Source organism: Carlito syrichta, unplaced genomic scaffold (genome assembly GCF_000164805.1).
Source record: "Carlito syrichta isolate Samal-C Ts95f unplaced genomic scaffold, Tarsius_syrichta-2.0.1 Scaffold313872, whole genome shotgun sequence".
In the NCBI taxonomy this organism is placed as follows: Eukaryota; Metazoa; Chordata; class Mammalia; order Primates; family Tarsiidae; genus Carlito; species Carlito syrichta.
In genome coordinates, this window is record NW_007257968.1 from 851,201 (window position 1) to 870,377 (window position 19,177).

At 51.6% G+C, this 19,177-nt stretch overlaps 1 protein-coding gene across 1 annotated transcript in view; it reads right to left on the reverse strand.

The window, feature by feature from the left end:
* Positions 1-221: 221 nt before the first annotated feature.
* The window catches only part of RHCG (Rh family C glycoprotein), a 29,312-nt gene continuing 10,356 nt past the window's right edge, over positions 222-19,177 (reverse strand). The window contains exons 3-11 of the mRNA XM_008070621.2: positions 15,742-15,892; positions 10,875-11,022; positions 9,713-9,879; positions 7,746-7,883; positions 7,439-7,575; positions 7,007-7,131; positions 6,701-6,774; positions 2,268-2,426; positions 222-299 (exon numbers count right to left, since the gene is read on the reverse strand). Of these exons, the coding sequence (XP_008068812.1) occupies positions 2,307-2,426; positions 6,701-6,774; positions 7,007-7,131; positions 7,439-7,575; positions 7,746-7,883; positions 9,713-9,879; positions 10,875-11,022; positions 15,742-15,892 (1,060 nt within the window). The 3' untranslated portion in view covers positions 222-299; positions 2,268-2,306. The remainder of the gene's footprint in view (positions 300-2,267; positions 2,427-6,700; positions 6,775-7,006; positions 7,132-7,438; positions 7,576-7,745; positions 7,884-9,712; positions 9,880-10,874; positions 11,023-15,741; positions 15,893-19,177) is intronic.

Consider the following 19,177-nt stretch of genomic DNA (forward strand, 5'->3'; position numbering starts at 1 on the left):
AGTTGCCTCCTGGGAGGGCTCAGGTCCTCCCCCAGCTCCCAGCCCCACTCTGGGCCTGTTTTTCTCAGGATATAGCCACCAAGATGTGTGCCACAATGCACAGCTAATTAAAAAAAAATTGTTTTTAAACTCGGGGATCTCACTATGTTGTCCAGGCTGATCTTGAACTCCTGGTCTCAAATGATCCTTCCACCTTGACCTTCCAAAGCAGTGGAATTACAGCAGAGGCAGACCTTCTGCAACCAGAGCCTGGCTTGGAGACCCACTCTGTCTGCAGCTCCTCCTTGTCCATTCTCAGGCTGGTCTCTGGAGGGGAGGGAGAGGGTAGGGGGCGGCGCCCTGGGGTCAAGCCAGCAGTGGGGTGCGGCTTGCTTGCCCCAGGACAGTCTGTGGAGCCTGCAGGGAGACAGCCAAGAGCAGTGGGTCACTGCCCAGTTCTTCTGCAGCCTCTTGGACACCATTCACTTTTATTTTCAGGATGGGGTGGGCATGAAAAGCAACAGGTCACAGCCTTGTTCTTCTCTTTCCTGGAAGCCTAACGTCCTCCCCTGCCATACCACTCAGCCGCTTGCTCAGGAACCAGCGATTTCCAAGCTCTGGTCTCCAAGGAGGTCAAATAACAATAAAAGGAACAATAATAATGACCTACAAAGACCCCAGTTTCTCCACTTGCCAGCTGTGTGACCTTGAAGAACCGGAACCTCTCTGAGCCTTAATTTCTTCATCTATTAAAAAGAGGGAAGTTGACCGGGCATGCTGGCATCTGCCTGTAATCCCAGCACTTTAGGAGGTAAAGGCTGGAGGATTGCTTGAGCCCAGAAGTTCAAGACCAGACTGGGCAACATACCAAGACCTCCAGCTCTACAAATAATAATAATAATCATAATAATAAAGCAATTAACCAGGCATGGTGGTATGAACCTGTAGTTCCAGTTACTCAGGAGGCTGAGGCAGAAGATTGCCTGAGCTCAGGAGGTCGAAGTTGTGTTGAGCTGTGATCATACAACTGTACTGCTGCCTGGGTGACTCCAACTAAACATTAAAAAAAAAAAAAAGAGGGAAGTTATTACACCTGCCTTGTCGATCTCTCGGGAGGGTTAGATGAGACAGCCACGAGCAAGGGCTTGTGCATCCACAGAGGAGGCCAAGACATGTTAGCTGATAGAAGGTAGAAGGGAGGAGGGAGAGCGGGAGGGCGGGAATGTGGGTCTTGTCTGAGCGGATCAATTGAACAGAGCCACATCTGTCAGCCCCACATTTATAGATGAGGAAACTGAGGCACCATCTTTGGGGTGAAGAGATTTTCAATGTCACACAACCAGCAAGCAGTCGTGAAGCCAAGTGTGATCAGGTCTTCTTCCATGTATTCCTTCCATGCCAACATGCCTTCCACACATTCCTGTCTGTACATGATGCATGTCATCTGACCCTGGGGGCCTCTCCTGCCAACGCAGCATGCCCACCACACCTCAGACAGGAGGGGTTAAATCTCATGCTCCTCTCCCCTCTCCTCTCCTCCCCTCCTCTCTCCTCCCCTCCTTCCCTCCCTCCCTCCCTTCCTTCCAGAGATGGGGGTCTCGCTGTGTTGCTGGGTGGAGTGCAGTGGCATGATCACAGCTCACTGCAGCCTCCAACTACTGGGCTCAAGCAGTCCTCCTGCCTCAGCCTCCCAAGTAGCTGGGAGTATTCGGCCTCCCAAGTAGCATGTGTCACCATGCACAGCTAATTTTAATTTTTTTTGTAGAGATGGGGGTCTCGCAATATTGCCCAGGCTGGTCTCAGACTCCTGGTCTCAAGCAATTCTGCCCCAGCCTCCCAAACCACTGTGATTATAGGCATAAGCCATCACACCCAGCCTTGTCCTCCTTTTTTTTTTTTTTTGAGTTGGGGTCTCACTCTGTCACCCAGACTGGAATGCAATGGCATGCTCCCAGCCACCGCAGCCTCAACCTGCTGGGCTCTGGTGATCCTTCCGCCTCAGCCTTCCAAGTAGCTGGAACTACAGACGCGTGCTACCACACCTGGCTAATATTTTGATTTATTGTAGAGATGAGATCTCGCCAAGTAACCCAGGCGGGTCTCGAACCCACGGGCTCAGGCAATCCACTCACCTCAGCCTCCCAAAGCGCAGGATTACAGGCTGAGCCACTGAGCCCGGCTCATCCTCCTTTCTTGATGCTTGCTTTTTACCCCTTTGCTGGTGGCATCTGATTTTAAGAGCTGGGCCCCCACTGGGAGAACCTCCCTATCGTCTCCCGTGGATAAGCCAAACCCATGCTCACCTGCTTCTCACCTGCCCTGGGAGCTTAAGGTACCAAAGACGCCACAGGCATTGAGGATGCCATGGGTACTGAGGTTACCGAGGATGTCGAGGGCTTGAAGGTGGGGTCCTCATGGATGTAGATAGTGCTCTTTTCTTCCGGTATCTGCAGAGAGAAGAGGCAGACTCTTGAGAGCCTTGCCCCAGGCCAGGCAGGTTGCCCCTGGTGGAACCAGAACAGCCTGGGCAAGCCAGGAGCTGCAAACAGTGTGTGGTGAGCGCCACCTTGTGATCACTGTGCAGATTACATGCCAAGGAGAGCAGAGCCCAGGCATCCTGTCCCCACCCCACATGAGGCACTGTCCTGTGTGCTGGGACACGACAAAGATGAGACAGGTTTTGGCCCCGTGAAAGCAATGGGGAGACATTCCAATGGAACACACAGTGACAATAAGAGTTTTAAGTGCACACAAGGGTTATAATCCAGCCTGGGATTCTGGAAGGTTGTGCTGAACCCACTTTTGAAAGATATATAGGACTGGGCATGCGGACTCATGCCTGTAATCCCAACACTTTGGGAGGCCCAGGTGGGAGGATCGCTTGAGCCCAGGAGGTCAAGGCTGCGATGAGCTATGATTGTGCCATTGCACTTCATCCTGGGTGACAGTGAGACCTGACTCGGGAAGGAAGGAAGGAAAGAAGGAAGGGAAGGAGGGAGAGGGAGAGAGGGAGGGAGGGAGGGAGTGCACCAGGTGAGGGGCAGATGCCAGGTGAGAGGCAGCATAGCAAGCTCCCTGACTTGCAGACAGGTCTAAAAGTGGGGTACAGAGAGGTGCGAGGAAGACTGGAGGTGAATGGGGAGGTGGATCAGCCCTGCCTTGGCCTCATAAAGACAGCCTCATCTGTGGTCCTGGGCAAATCTGTCTAATCCCCATCTTCAGGGAAGGCACCTCACTCCCAGATAGATCACCAGGGGGCCTTGGGGACTGCTGATGGTGTTCACTTCCCTTGCCATGGTGATTATTATTCCCAACCAAGCACTTCATATCCATGGGTTCTGTATCAGTAGGTTCAACCAACCATGGGTAGAAACATTCAGAAAAATCGGTTAGGTACGGTGGCTCATGCCTGTAATCCCAACACTTAGGAAGCCGAGGCAGGAGGATTGCTTGAGCCTAGGAATTTGAGACTAGCCTGGGCAACATAGTGAGACCTCATCGCTACAAAAAAAAAAAAAAAATCTAAAGATCAGCTGGGTGTAGTAGCATGCACCTATAGTCCTAGCTACTCAGGAGCTGAAGAGGGAGGATCCTCTGAGCTAGGAGGTCAAGGCTGCGGTAGCTATGAATGTGCCACAGCACTCCAGCCTGGGTGATAGAGTGAGACCTTGGCTCAAAAAAAAAAAAAAAAAAAGAAAGGAAGGAAAAGAAAATATTCAGAAAAAAGCAACAATAAAAGCATCAATACAATAATAGGAATAATACAAATAAACAATACAGCATTATAAGTAATCTAGAGATGATTTAAAGTATTTGGGAGAATACACATAGGTTTATATGCAAATAATGCCTTTTTATACCAAGGACTTGAGCATCCCAGTGGGGGATTCTAGAACCAACCCCAGGATACTGAGGGATGGCAGTGCTGCTCCAGGTATACAGCTGAGAGGTGTGAACTTGGAATAAATTATAAGGATCAAAACAGAACAAGAGTAAACTTATACATGTGGGAACTGATAACATTTCTGATTTATTTTATTAGCATCAAATCTGCAGGTCGCTAATTGTGGTGTCTAAAATAGTTTAAGTTCTGACTTTAAAATATAGACTGGAAGTAATTAGGTTGTGAAAAAAGCAAGTTTATTAAGACTGTAATAACACAGAGCAATTCTTGTGATAGGTAAAGAGAAGAAACAGGATACTAAATTGGATGTACAATATGATCTCCACTGGGTAAGAAAAATCCATGCAGATAAAAAAAATGGACAGGAAATAACCCAAAAAATTTTAACTGTGCTTGAATTAGAGTGATAGAATTTCTTTCTATTTTTCTGTATTTCCAGATTTTCTCTAATGAGCTTCCAGTCATTAAAAAAATTAAAAAGCGTTCATTTAAAAGACTTATTAGTTATGTGCATGAGATTGGTTTATAGAGGATAGTACTTAAAATTACCCAGAAAACTTCTGGCATGGTTTTAAAAATACAGAGCCAAATGAAAGGCAGTTATGGATGGTCCCTTGTCCCAGGGACCACAGACACTGGCAGGTCCTAGCCCTTGTCAAGAGGGGGCTTCTGCCACCCTCCTTCCTCAGATGTAGGCAGGTACCTCCAATAATGACCTGTGGGGAGAGAGGCCTGCTAGAAGTCACAAGTGGTGGCATGTTTTTTAAAGAAACTGAGCTCTGCAACATTCCACCACTTACAGCAACCAGAAACTTATTTCTCAAGTTGGAATTTTGTGCCGACGCTCTCCTTGAAGCTAACAGTGGTGGAATGTCTCAGAATAGTTTTCTTTAGAAATCACCTGGGAGGCTTGGGGGCCAAGGCGAGTGGATTGCCTGAGCCCGCGGGTTCGAGACCCACCTAGGCAACTTGAAGAGACCTCATCTATACAATAAATCGAAAATTTAGCTGGGTGTGGTAGCACGCACCTATAGTTCTGGCTACTTGGAAGGCTGAGGTAGAAGAATCTTCGGAGCCCAGCAGGTCGAGGCTGCGGTGACAGGGAGTGTGCCACCGCACTACAGTCTGGGCGACAGAGTGAGACTCCAACTCAAAAAAAATAAAAAAATGCTAATGTCCAGGTCCTAGCCCAGACCAATCTTCATTTCCAAGACTCTGTGGGCTGAGACCTGGGCTTTGGAATGCTTTAAAACAGCGGCCCTCAGCCTTTTTGGCATCAGGGACTGGTTTTGTGGAAGACAATTTTTCCACAAATGGGGACTGTGGGCGGGGGGAGGGATGTGCAGTCAAACTTCCCTGCTCATGTTAATCTGTATTTGCTGCTGCTCCCCAGGGCTAGCATCACCACCTCAGCTCTGCCTCAGGTCATCGGGCATCAGGTTTTCATAAGGAGAATACAACCTAGATACGTCGCATGTGCAGTTCACAGTAGGGTTTCGCTCCTAGGAGAATCTAAGGCCACCGCTGATCTGACAGAAAGCAGAGCTCCACTGGCCTGCTGCTCACCTCCTGCCATGTGGCCTGGTTCCTAACAGGACACAGGTTAGTACCAGTCTGCGGCCTGCTGCTTTAAAGCTCCAGTTGAATCTGATACATAGCTAAGGACTAAGAACTGCTGGTCAAGTGCAATGTCTCTCAGCTGTGTCTTTCTTTCCTTTTTCTTTTTCTTTTCTTTCTTTTTTTTTTTTGAGTTGGAGTCTCACTCCATCGCCCAGACTGGAGTGCAGTGGCACGCTCCTGGCCACTGCAGCCTCGACCCACTGGGCTCCGGCGATCCTTCCACCTCAGCCTTCCAAGTAGCTGGAACTACAGGTGCGCGCTACCACGCCCAGCTAATTTTTTTTTTTTAATTTATTGTAGAGATGAGGGCTCACCAAGTTGCCCAGGCAGGTCTCAAACCCGTGGACTCAGGCAATCCACTCACCTCAGCCTCCCAAAGCGCGGGATTACAGGCTGAGCCACCGAGCCCGGCTCTCTCTTTTTTCTTTTTTAAGTCAGTTTCACTCTGTCACCCAGGCTTGAGTGTAATGGCATGATCATGGCTTACCACAGCCTCTGCCTCCTGAGCTCAGGTGGTCCTTCTGCCTCAGTCTCCCAAGTAGCTGAGTCTACAGGTGTGTGCCACCACACCTAGCTAATTTTTTTCTTTTTTCTGTAGTGATGAGGTCTTGCTGTGTTGCCCAGGTTGGTCTTGAACTCCTGGGCTCAAGCAGTCCTCCTCCTTGGGCTTCCCAGAGTGCTGGGATTACAGGTATGAGCCACCACACCCAGCCACAGCTGTGCTTTTCTTTTCATCAGAATCACCTGGAAGCCTTGTTAAAACAGAGGCGCTCTGGGTAGGACTTGAGGATGTGCATTTCTAAGTCCTCAGGTGATGCTGCTGCTGGGGCCATCTATGGGAGTCACTGTTCTAGAAGGAAGCTGACCGAGTCCTTTAGGGACAAGAGTAAACTCCAGCTGCACCCCTGACCATAGGTTACTTCTGTGGCTCCCCAGGGTATGTACAAAGAGAGGTTCGCGCCACTCCCTCCACATCCTGGGCTCCAGAGAGGAGAGAAGGGGAGGGAAGAGCCTTCAACCCTTGGGGGGGACACAGCCTCCCAGGTGAAGGGGCAGGGTGAGGTAGGCTCTGTCCTCCACCCCCGGCTTCTGGCTCCCCAGGTCCCAGCCCAGCTGCTACAGGCAGGGGAGTGGGTGGTGCAACTGCCCTCGTGGGGGATGGGGTGGTGGGAGGGGAGACCAGTCTACAGAACTCACCTCCCAGTAGATGTCATCCTCAAAGCAGTTCTCATCAGCGGCTTGTCCCCAGAATGGTAATCTCAAAATGAACCCTAAAGAAAGTCAGAGGGCAGAGGAGATCAGGAAGCACATTATCTCCGCCCACCCCAATCACACCCCTTGGCTGGGAAAGTCCCTCCTTGGGGGCTTTGGGCAGAGGCCCAAATCTCCCTGCTCCCGCAGCCAGAAGCGCAGAGAGAAGGGGTTCCAGGGAGCTCTAGGCTGACCCCACCCAGGTAGCCCTGCAGCAGCCCCAGCCTCTCTAGCCCCACCCCTCTCACTCACCCATGACGATGCCACCCATCAGGGCCATGGCCAGGGTCACCAAGAGGCCATAAACCTGGAACTTGCCCTGCGTTCTTGGGGTCCAGCCCTCCTTGAAACCTTGAAAGTCAAAGGAATGGACAAGCCTGGGGTGGAGACAGGGGGCAGATCAGGTCCCCACGGCAAGGCCAAGTGACCACTTGCTGCCACCCTGCAGATGTGAGCAGGTCCCGTGGGCCTCAGCTTCCCGTCCACAGTATGGGGCCTGGGACATATCAATGGGTCGCCAAGGCTTTTGTGGAGGGAGAAAGTTTGGGGAGAAAGGCCCATGAAACAACTGGTCCAGACTAGGGAAGGAAGGGAAGACAGACAGAGGAATAGCAAGAAGGTGGAAGGGAGAAGGCAGGGGGTACGCCATTCCCCTGCACCCCTTCCCCCCACACACACACTTACCCTTCTAGGCCATAGGCTTCGGGGCTGGCGCAGGCGGCGGTCACGGCTCCCACGATGCCACCGATGATGCCAGGAAGGCCATGCAGGTTGTGAATCCCACATGTGTCCTGGATCTGCAGCCGGGACTCCAGGAATGGCTGGGGGTGGGATGGGGTGGGGTGAGTGCCTCTCAAGCCGGGTTGCAGTAGGGGTGTGGGGAGGCGGGATGCTGGAGGAATCCCCCCAAATACACAGAGACCCAGGATTCTCCAGCCCCCGTCCCTCCCAGGAATCCAAAGACCTCAGCGTTCCCCAGCCCTAGCCTCACCGTCAGGTACACAAAGCCCAGGGTGGAGACCAGGCCACAGATGAAGCCGACAATGAGGGCACCATAAGGCATAAGCATCAGTTCAGCGGCGGTGCCCACGGCCACTCCTCCCGCCAATGTGGCATTCTGGATGTGCACCTGGGCAGGGCGGGCAGAACGGGCAGGAACTCAGGCACTCTCCCTGGGGCACCTGCCTGGGGGAGCTCACTTGCTGGGACCCAGGAACTAGGGATGACCCAGAGTCCACCTTAGCAAGCCAGAGGCATGCAGGGGCACCAGCTTGGACCTGGGCTTGGGGCAGTCACCCCTGGGTTCTCTGCACATGCCACCCACCCAGCAGTTCTGGGCATTACCTGAGTGCACATACATGGCAGTGTGCTCTGTACCTGTGAGCCCTGACAGCCATCGTTGTTGGCTTTTTTTTAAAGTCATGTCTCACTCTGTTGCCCAGACTGGAGTGTGGTGGCATGATCACCGCTCACCGCAGCCTCAAATTCCTGGGCTCAAGTGATCCTCTCATCTCAGCCTCCTGAGTAGCTGGGACTACAGACGTGCACCACCATGCCTGACTAATTTTTTTAATTTTTAAAAAGTTTTGTAGAGATGAGGTCTCTCTATGTTGCCCAGGCTGGTCTTAAACTCCTGAGCTCAAGTGATCCTCCCGTCTTGGCCTCCTGGAGTGCTGGGATTACAAGGTGTGACCTGACCATGTGTTTGCTTTGTATGTTCATGTATCCCTGTGTGCCCAGCCTCGCATGTCAGAATGTTCCCTACAGGTATGTGTGTCTGTGCTGGTGCTACTGGGGCCTAGATGTGACTGCATGCTAGCTGCTGCTCTAAAGTGCCAGCCTGCTGTGGAGACTTGTTCATCTTGTCTCCACAAAAAGCCTGCGAGGAGAAGACAGCCATTTCTTGACATTTGCAGATGGAGAAACTGAGGTAAAGGGAACGTCAGTGACTTGTTGAAGACTATAGTGCTTGCAAGAGGCACAAGGATGTCTCCATCCAAGTCTGCATGGAGTTAGAACTGACCCTGACCGCATTCCATGGTTCTCCCTGCAAGTGGGCTCGGATACCCTCAGGTGTGCCCATGTGTCTCATGCTCTTCCTCCTGAGGCCTGAGCCCCCACTTCTCTGCATGGTGACAGTGTCCCCATGTGACAGGTACTGCTGACAGTGTGTATCAGGATATGAGATAGAGAGTTTGTGTCCTTCTATTTTTTTTTTTTTTAAAGCAGCAATCCTTCCACCTCAGCCTTCCAAGTAGCCGGAACTACAGGTGCCCGCTACCATGCCGGGCTAATTTTTTTCTAATTTATGGTAGAGATGATGTCTCGCCAAGTTGCCCAGGCTGGTCTCCAACCTGAGGGCTCAAGCAATCCGCTCGTCTCAGCCTCCCAAAGCATTGGGATTACAGGCTGAGCCACCGAACCCAGCCCTTATTTTTCTTTCTATAGAAGAATCTGCCAACACCTTTGGTCTGGTTCCTCCTATTAATGACAGAAACTGCTACTGCAGTGGTGTGCTTGGAAGGACACTGTGCAACACATTACTCCCAAAGCTTCCCCAGTGCAGGAGCCAAAGCGTGAAAGGGATTGCCCCGTGTGTGGGGTGAGGTAGGCAGGGCATCTGGAGGGATGAGTGCCCCCCCCACCACAGCCCAGCTGGGCAGGCCTCATACAATGCTCAGTCCCGACTAGCCATCAGCACCCCAGGCTGTGGGGCAGGGCAATGAAGAGGAGGAGCCAGCTTCTGCAGCGTAACTGACATAGCCGAACTTCCCAGAATCTGGTTCTGAGCTAAAAACTGACGATGTGCTCTGGGCAAATTATTTCTCCCTGAGTCTCAGTTTTTTCATCTGCAAGATGGGTGCACTGATCCTGAAGGTGTTGACAGGGCACAGTGATCAGCATCTACCAGGTCCCGGCAGCCAGAGCCACACCTCCCCCCAGGTCCCCACTGCTCACCATGTCCAGCTTGCCTTTCTTGTGCAGGGCACTGGACATTGCCACTGAGGTGAGCACGCAGGCTGCCAAGGAGCAGTAGGTGTTGATGACGGCTCGGTGCTGGCTGTCCCCGTGGTAGGAAATGGCTGAGTTGAAGCTGGGCCAGTACATCCACAGGAAGAGGGTGCCTAGGGCAGACCAGACAGGGCCAGTGGGCCTGGGAGGAGAGGCATTAGAGGGGGCCCAGCCGCTAGGCAGAGTCCTGTCCTTTAGCTGGAGACGACCCTGTACCTAGCTGTTTCCACTTTGGCGGCTTGTCTCCTAGGGGGTCTCCCTAGAAGGCCCTCCCTTCCTTGCTCACCTACTTAAGCCCTGCTGAGCCTTCCACTCCATGCCAGGAGGTCTACCCTGACCCCCATGACTGCACTGAACGCCTACCCCCTGTTCCCACAGCGCCGTGAAGGAGAATCTTTTCTCTACAATGGGAAGGTCTCTGGGTGGCCTAGCTGTCTCTCCCATGGCACTGGAGGAGCTCCTGGAGGGCTGGGCTGGATTTTAAAAGGCCAGATGAGTGTGGTTAACATGTTCTCTGGAATGAGTGGACACAGGAAGTAGGAATGCACACCCTGCCCAGCCCAGGGCGGAGTGGCCAGTTCCTGGTTACCACTGTGTCTGCTTGGAGCATTCTAGGAAAAACACAGGAGTGACCAACTTCTTTCAGCCCCATAGGGATCCCACAGACCTTGGGATCTTGAAGTTTCTATAGGTGACCTCCTTCTGCTCTTCCCCCAGAGGTAGCCAACCACCAGACCACGTGGGGAGCAGGTATGAGCATGCTGGCTTGAACTCATCATGGTGGTTCTCACCCATCATGACAACCCTTACCAATCATGATGGTCCTCACCTATCATGGCCACCTTCACCCCCATGGTGGCCCTCAGTCATTATAGTCACCTTCATCCTCCATGGCCACCTTCACCCATCATGGTGGTCCTCACCCATCATGGAGGACATCACCCATCATGGCACCCTCATTAATCATGGTGGCCCCCAGACATGGTGGTCCTCACTCATCAGGGTGGTCCTCACCCATCACGGAGGCCCTCACCCATCATGGTGGTGCTCACCCATCGTGGTGCCCTCACCCATCATGGTAGCCCTCAGCCATCATGGCAGCTCTCACCAATCATGGCAAAGAGGTCCGAGTGGTACACAGAACTCTGTCTCTCCTTGCTCTGCTCTAGGTTGCGTCGGTAGAGGATCCGGGTCACTGTGAGCCCAAAGTAGGCGCCAAATGTGTGGATGGTCATGGAGCCGCCTGCATCCTTCACCTGGATGCAAGGGACCTGTCAGACTCGGGCACCTTCTCTCCCTCCCTCCTCAAAGTACTTCACACACACACACACAGCTCCAGGTATCTCTGACTCTTTGGAGTGCAGGATGGCTCTTGAGGGCCCCACAGACCAGGCTAGGAGAAAGACTTGCTTGACCATGCAGCTGGAAGGGGCGAAGCAGAGTTAGAACCCAGGGCAACCCCCTATCTAGTTTGTCACCCACTGGCTTCCCCTTTATCTCAATTCCCGGGTACTCTCCCCTCCCCTCAGATCTCTCCTTTCCACACTTTGTTTTACGCAACCATTCCTGGTTCGAGCCCATCCTGCAGATGGCCATTATCCACCTTCCCCTGAGCCTGTCATGCTCATGCTCTCCAATCCTCCTGCCACCCTCCCCAACCTTTCCCTCCCCTCCCCTCCTGGCGATCCAAAGTCAGAGCAGGCCAAGTTGGTCTCGTTCTCCCTGCCCCTTCCTGGGCCCCTGTCCTGCACCACACTGTGCCTCTCCCATGACTCCTTTAGGGCTCAAGCTCCTCATGTACAAAGTGGGAGATTGCTGGGCATAGTGGTTCACTCCTGCAATCCCAGCACTTTGGGGGTGGAGGTGAGAGGATTGCCTGAGGCCATGAGTTTGAGACCAGTCTGGACAACTTGGCGAGACCTCATCTCTACAATAAATAAAAAAATTAGCTGGGTATGGTGGCATGTGCCTGTGGTTCCAACTACTTGGAAGACTGAGGCAGAAGGATCACCTGAGCCCAGTAGGTAGAGGCTACGGTGGCAGTGAGCATGCCACTGCACTATAACCTGGGTGACAGAGTGAGATTCTGACTCAAAAAACAAAAAATAAAAAACAAAAACCCCCCGAAAAAACAAAGCATGAGAACACATGACTTACAGGGCTGTCATCAGGGTTAAAGTGGACAACTTGCACAGAGACCCTGACCAGAGCCTGGCACTCCACAGGTGTTTGATTCACATGGGCTCACCTCTCCCTCTTCAGCCTTCTCTTCCTCTCACTAAGAACCAATCTCAGAGAAAGAGAATCACAGTCTCAATCCTTCACTTTAGATGGGGAAACCCAGAAAGGTGAGTGTGTCATCCAAGATCACAGAGTTGGTTGTTGACAAGGCTGGGTTTCTTGATTCCCAGCCTAGTGGGTGCCTCTACTAGCTTGTGACCTTGGGTGAGTTCCTTAACCCCTCTGAGTCTCAGCTTTTTTATCTGTAAAATGGGGGTAATAATTGTGCCTATGTCAGAGATAAGGATTATGAGAGATAACCCATGGGAAGCATTCAGATCTGGGCCCAGCAAAGGACCAGTGCTTCTCATATGTCAACAGTGGTTATCACTTTAATTTTTTTGAATCAGTCTCACTGTCTCCCAGGCTAGAGTGCAATGGCATGATCACAGCTACACAGACCTTGGGATCTTGAAGTTTCTATAGGCAACCTCCCTCTGCTCTTCCCCCAGCGGTAACCACCCACCAGACCACATGGGGAACAGGTATGCTGGCCTGAGTTCATCATGGTGGTTCTCACCCATCAAGACAACCCTTACCAATCATGATGGTCCTCACCTATCATGGCCACCTTCACCCCTCATGGTGGCCCTAAGTCTTGACCTGGTGGGTTCGGGCCATCCTTATGCCCCAGTCTCCCAAATAGGTAGGGCTACAGGTATGTGACACCACGTCCAGTTAATTTTTTAAAATTTATTATAGAGACGAGATCTCGCCACGTTGCCCAGGCAACTCTCAAGCTTCTGGGTTCAGGCAATCCTTTCGCCTCAGCCTCCCAAAAACTAGGATTACTGACATGAGCCACCACACCCTGCCAGTTATTATTTTTAAACTTATTTCAAGAGACTGGGCAAAAGTGAGGCTGAAGGACTGCCATGCATTAAAAAAATTCCTGGAGCAGATCAGGGAGGGTTTTTGAGGGCCACCAGAGCATCCCCTGCCTCAGAACTCACCCCAAGATACTACCTTCTTGACCATTCCAGATCTTGCGCCCAGCCCCACAGTCTACCCTGCAGCAAGCCCAGCACCTTCCTCTCCTGCCTCCCCTCACCACTCATCTCCAGGCCTGTTAGTCTCTCCCTCATTTCTCTTGACACCTCCACGTTCTTTTCACCGTGCTAACACAGTTCTAGCCCCTATGGTCTCTAGCCATGGTGACCAAGACAGCCCCTTCACCGAGCTTCCTGCCTCCCCAGTTTCTCATCACCACAACCAAGTTACATGTCCTTATGTGTGTCTGACCGTGCATCTCCCTGCTTAGCTCTCCTCTGCCCTCATGACCCAGTTGAGGCTCAACAGTCTCCAGGAGCCCTGATGATCTGTGCTTGAATGCCCTCACTCGCTCCTTTGCCTGGCTAGCTTCTAGGTGACTTCCTGTTTTGACTGCTCTTCCTCCAGGAAGCCTCCCTGACCTGCCAGGATGGCTCAGGTACTCTCCTCTAGGCCACCTAGCCCCAAGCTCACTCCTCATTGCAGTGCCTGGTCACCGTCTACTTACTTCCTCGTTCCCTCACTAGACCACAAGCTGCTTGGGGCCTAAGTGCCAACCCCGCTCCTCTCTGTGTCCCAGAGCTTGGCACGATCTCTGAGGTGCAGGCAGACTCCAATGTTCAATCACTGGACAAATGTTTATTGAGCATCTGTTGGACACCAGGCTAGGCGCTGGGAATAGGGAGATGCAGAGGGATGAGGCTTCTGCCCTTATCGGATGAGGTAAGTGCCATGGAGAAGATCATCCAAGGCCATGTGCGAGGATGATGGAGAGGATGGGGGGGCATGATGGTGGGTAGAGGAATCTCTGAAGCCCTTCTAAAGAGGGGATACGCATGCTGATACCTTAATAACAAAAATAATTGAGTTGGCCATTGTGGCTCACACCTGTAATCCCAGCACTTTGGTAGGCCAAGGTGGTAGGATTGCTTGTGCTCAGGAGTTTGAGACCAGCCTGGGCAACTTAGCAAGACCTTGTCTTTACAAAAGTCAAAAAAGTTAGCCAGCAGTGATGGCATGTACCTGTAGTCCCAGTTACTTGAGAGGCTGAGGCTGAAGGATCACCTGAGCACAGACGGTCAAGACTCCGGTGAGCCATGATCATGCCACTGCACTCCAGACTGGGTGACAAAGGGAGACCCTGACTCACACCACACACACACACACACACACACACACACACACACACACACACACACACAACTGAAAAGCTGGGCATTGGTGGCTCATGCCTATAATCCCAACATTTTGGGAGTCTGAGGTGGGAGGACAGCTTGAGCCCAAGAGTTTGAGGTCAGTTTGGGCAACATAGAGAGACCTGGTCTCTACAAAAAATCAAAAACTTAGCCAGGCATGGTGGTGCACACCTGTAGTCCCAGCTTCTTGGGAGGCTTAGGTAAGGATCACTTGAGCCCACAAGGTCAAGGCTGTTGTGAGCCATGGTTGTACCAATGCACTCCAGCCTGGGTGACAGAGTGAGACTGTGACTTTAAAAAAAAAGTCCGGATTTTATTCTAAGTGAAATTTTAAAATCACTGCTAGGTTTCCCTCAAGGGAAGGGGCTGATGTCCATTCTTTCACAGGCCACTCTGGCTGCTGGGGGTGATTGGCCTGAGGGTGTGAATGAGGCAAGAATGAAGTCAGGGAGAGGAGTAGGTAGGAAGAGATAGGTAGCCTGGATTAGTTAGGTGGCTAGAAAAAATGACAAAATGAATGCTTGAGCTTAGGGTGGACCAAGCCCCTCCTACCAGGGGAGTGGTCCAGGCAGAGTCCAAATGTATAAGAGAAGGGGGTTAAGAAATGCATACGCTGGGCTTGGTGGCTCAGCCTGTAATCCTGCGCCTTTGGGAGGCTGAGGTGAGTGGATTGCCTGAGCCCGCGGGTTCAAGACCCGCCTGGGCAACTTGGCGAGACCTCATCTCTACAATAAATAAAAAAAAAAAAAATTAGCTGGGCGTGGTAGCGCGCACCTGTAGTTCCAGCTACTTGGAAGGCTGAGGCAGAAGGATCGCCGGAGCCCAGCAGGTCGAGGCTGCGGTGGCCAGGAGTGGCCCCTGCACTCCAGTCCAGGCGAGAATGAGACTCCAACTCAAAAAAAAAAAAAAAAAAAAAAAAAAAAGAAATGCATACAGTTCTTGGATGACACCCACCACTCTGCCCTAAGGCACTAAGGAGGTTTCTGAGATAGAGTCAAAGGACTAGGGGTACCCTTTATCTCAGTCATCAAATTGAGTAGCCCCAGGGGACAGCATTCATGTCATAATCCATGTGAATGGCAGCTCTGGGGTTGTGCAGTACACAACCTGTGCAGCTGCTCATGGCCACTTTGGCCACTCCCCTACAATCCTTCCTTACAGATTTTCTCCCTTGATACAATGTGTCCTTTTTTTCTTGGCAATCTGGATATGTGGTAAGTATGCAAGAGTATGTGCCAGAATATCCCACTCCTTCTATCTGATGTGCCGGAAGGAGAAAAAAGGAGAAAAACCAACATTCAAGGAACCCTGCTCTGCCCAGGTGCTGGGTTGGTGTGCTAGTAGGACCACTGTACCTGCCTAATGCCCACTTTAGAGATGAAGAAATTGAGGTTGAGGAGGTTCAGCAACCTGCTAGGCTGGTATGTCCTCCCAGCCCTTTCTCTCTATTCCCCTGCGGCCCACTCAAGTGTCCCCTCTACCCTCAGCCCCATCCTGAGCGCTGCTCACCTGTAGCAGGTCGAGGAGAATGAACTCATTCACTGAGAAGAGGGTCACTTGGAACAGAGTCATGATGAGCAGCTGGATAGGGCTCACTTTGCCCAGAACTGCCCCAAAGGCCACGCAGACAGAGGCCACGCAGAAGTCAGCGTTGATGAGGCTGTGAGGAGACAGGCCAGGGGATGACTGGGCAAAAAGTGGCACTGGAAACCCTGGGTTTGGATCTGGACTTTGGTCATCTATGAGGCTTAACTTCTCTGAGCCTCAGTTTTGTCTTCTGCAACCACAGACTCATAATGTGTAGGGCTAGTCCAGGGACTAGAAGAAACAGCACGTGTGAAGTGCCCAGCACAGCAGAGGCACACACTGGATGCCACCCCCTTCCATGGCAGTCCCCTCTCAGGTCCCCACTGCTGGGGTCTGGCTGCCAGTGTTGAAATGCCCCACATCTGGAGCCCTGCTTTGCCTCTGTCTTCTACCTGTCTTTCCAGAACCTCCTCTCACTGCCTTCTCTTTCAAGAAGTCTTCCTGATTCCTCCAACCAGATGTGGTTTCTGCCTCCAAACCCTCATCTCTCACTCTGCACACACCTCTCCTGCTGGTCTTGCTTGGGTTTGAGTCATTGGGACCTTCCCTTCATCTTACCCATGAGACAGGATCCACACCCAGGAGAGAGGACTTCCTGCAGGAATTAGGGAGCTGGGGTGGGACTGGGTGGAAGGAGGGCACAGGGAAGCCAACAGAGAGAATGGGGGCACAGGGGCAGGCATAGAGGCTCTCCTCAAGCCTGGACTCTGAATGCAAAGCCAGTCCAGCCGATGAAGAGACAGCTAGGTGGCATTGTGTGGCCACAATAGATTCTAGTTCCATCCACATGCCCACTTTGTCTGACCCAGGCCTCCTTGTGCCCAGCAGGAAAGCAGTCCTCTGGATTCCAAGGCAGTCCCTCAGTGTGGCTCTTGGGACCATGAAAGTAGTTAAGGAGTGGGTGTAGGGATAAAAGGGGCTATTTCCTCAAAGGTGTCACAACTAGAGGAGACCCCCCTTCCCCACATGTTCAGGGGTGTGGGTGAGAGATAATCGGGGTGAGAAAAAAATTAAGTTAATGTTAGGGCCAGTTTGTGGAGTGGGGGCTGGGTCCCTCCCAAAACAGTGTTCACTGGATGTCCACCCACTACTGCCTTGATCACCGCTGTGTCCTCAGGGCCTGGCTGAATGAACAATGATGGTTACTAAGTGCCAGGCATTAGGATAACTGCTAAGTACTGCTCATGCCTTCCTGTATCATGGTGGAACCGTACAGACCAGGCACTATCACTAGCCACGCATTTGGATGGGACATAGAAACTCAGAGAGGTTGGGTTATTTGCCCAAGGTCCCATAACTACAGGCAGAAAACCCATCTTGATGGACATGACCATTAGAAAGGATACAGAAAGAGTCAGAAAGAGAAAACCCAACACTTTGGGCCATCAGCACCTAGGAGAGGATGCTACATCTCAGAAAGGCCCAAGGAGGTTTGGGCAGGGCCTTCCAAGGAGCACTTCCCTAAGAGTGATAGGGACCTGGAGGATTCTTCAGCAGGGACAGGACAGAAGCCAGGGGCAGGGTCCATGTCTCTGGATCTACAAGGTCAGGTCTGGGGACAACATGCTCATCTCAATCCCTGAGCACCAGAAACTGATTTCGGGCCAGGTGTTGAAAATCAATCCTCCAACAGCCAATTTGCCAAACTCAATTTTTCAAGTGACCAACTTGCTGACTAGCTGGCTCATCAAAACTTGTTAACTCACAAAGTGTGTAATAATTCCCTTTGAAGATTTTTTAAATTGCGTATTTTTTCACTTAGCTGTAGCTATTTTGCTGTGGTGGCCAATTAAACATATTACAGGTGTTTTTCTACTTTGGGTCTATGACTTTGGGAATGAAAATTTCTTGTGCATTTTGAACTGCAGGGTGATATGCATGTCAAGGATTTTTTTTTTTTTTTTTTTTTGAGTTGGAGTCTCATTCTGTTGCCCAGACTGGAGTGCAATGGCCACTCCCGGCCACCACAGCCTCGACCTGCTGCTGGGCTCTGGCGATCCTTCCGCCTCAGCCTTCCAAGTAGCCAGAATTATAGGTATGCGCTACCACGCCCAGCTGATTTTTTTTTATTTATTGTAGAGATGAGGTCTCGCCTGCCCAGGCGGGTGTCGAACCCGTGGGCTCAGGCAGTCCACTCACCTCAGCCTCCCAAAGGCATGGGATTACAGGCTGAGCCACCGAGCCCGGCTTGTCACGGATTTTATATACAAAAAGACTGACACATTGGTTCCAACACATATCTGGTTAACTGTCTTTCCTGTTTCTCTTAATTCATGGATTAATTAGCTGGCTTGAATGTAAGTTTTGCAAATATTTGGCATGTGCTTTAAATTTCAGACACCTGGCTGGTGTCCTATATGAGACAGTAAGGGTCTGCCCTTTAAATGTGATTTTATACCAGCTTGACTCTAAGACCATTCTACAGACTTCGTCTGTGATTCAGTTAATGAATGTTCATTTTTACACACCAATGATGACTTTCTCAACTTAAAAAAAGTTTTCCTTTAGCCAAACATGTCATATGTCTACAAAAATAGAAGACTGTCTAAACTGGACTTACCATGCCACACAAATTGCTATAGGTTTCCTAAGCTGTCATGGGAAAGGGTTTGATAAATGAGACGTTCAGTGAGCTGACCACTCTGCACATTGATTTTTGGTGAGTTGACTTTGGTTTATTTATTTTATAACTTGGTGGTGGTGGTGTATGGCAGGGAGGCATGTTGGGGCTTGGAGGAGGTCACCTCAGAGGGAGGGACTGAGCTTCCTGATGGGAGGGGGTGGTGGTTCTCATCAGACCAAAAGGTTATCAAAGAGAAAAGGCATTAGAAGAATGGAGGTGAGAAGAGATGAAGGAAAGGTGCCCCACCCTTGGAGGCTGAGGCAGGGAGGAGCCTTACGCTCCATACCCACATGCATCTCACATCCCTTTCCAATACCTGTTCCGGGGTAAGGGGGGATTGGCGCGGGGTGGGGGGAGGCACAAGGCAGGGAGAGGCACCTCCATTTGGCTGGATCCCTCGTTGGTGTTCCCTCCACAATGAACCTCTGATTCTGGCTCAGGCACCCGGCCCTCCCACTAGGGTCCTGGGGACTGCTGTCTCTCAGGGTACAGGGCTGGAAAATTCTGATGTGCTGAGGTGGAGGGCCTGGGCCCAGCCGCCAGAGAAAGGTCTGGCCTCGAGGCCCTGCAGTCTTTGTTGTAGGGGGAGGGAGAACGTCCTGTGGCACCTGGGCGCCATTAGAACCCGCACCGGATGATCAGGAAATAAGTGAGAGAGAGAGAGAGAGAGAGAGAGAGAGAGAGAGAGAGAGAGAGAGAGACAGAGAGAGAGAGAGAGAGAGAGAGAGAGAGAGA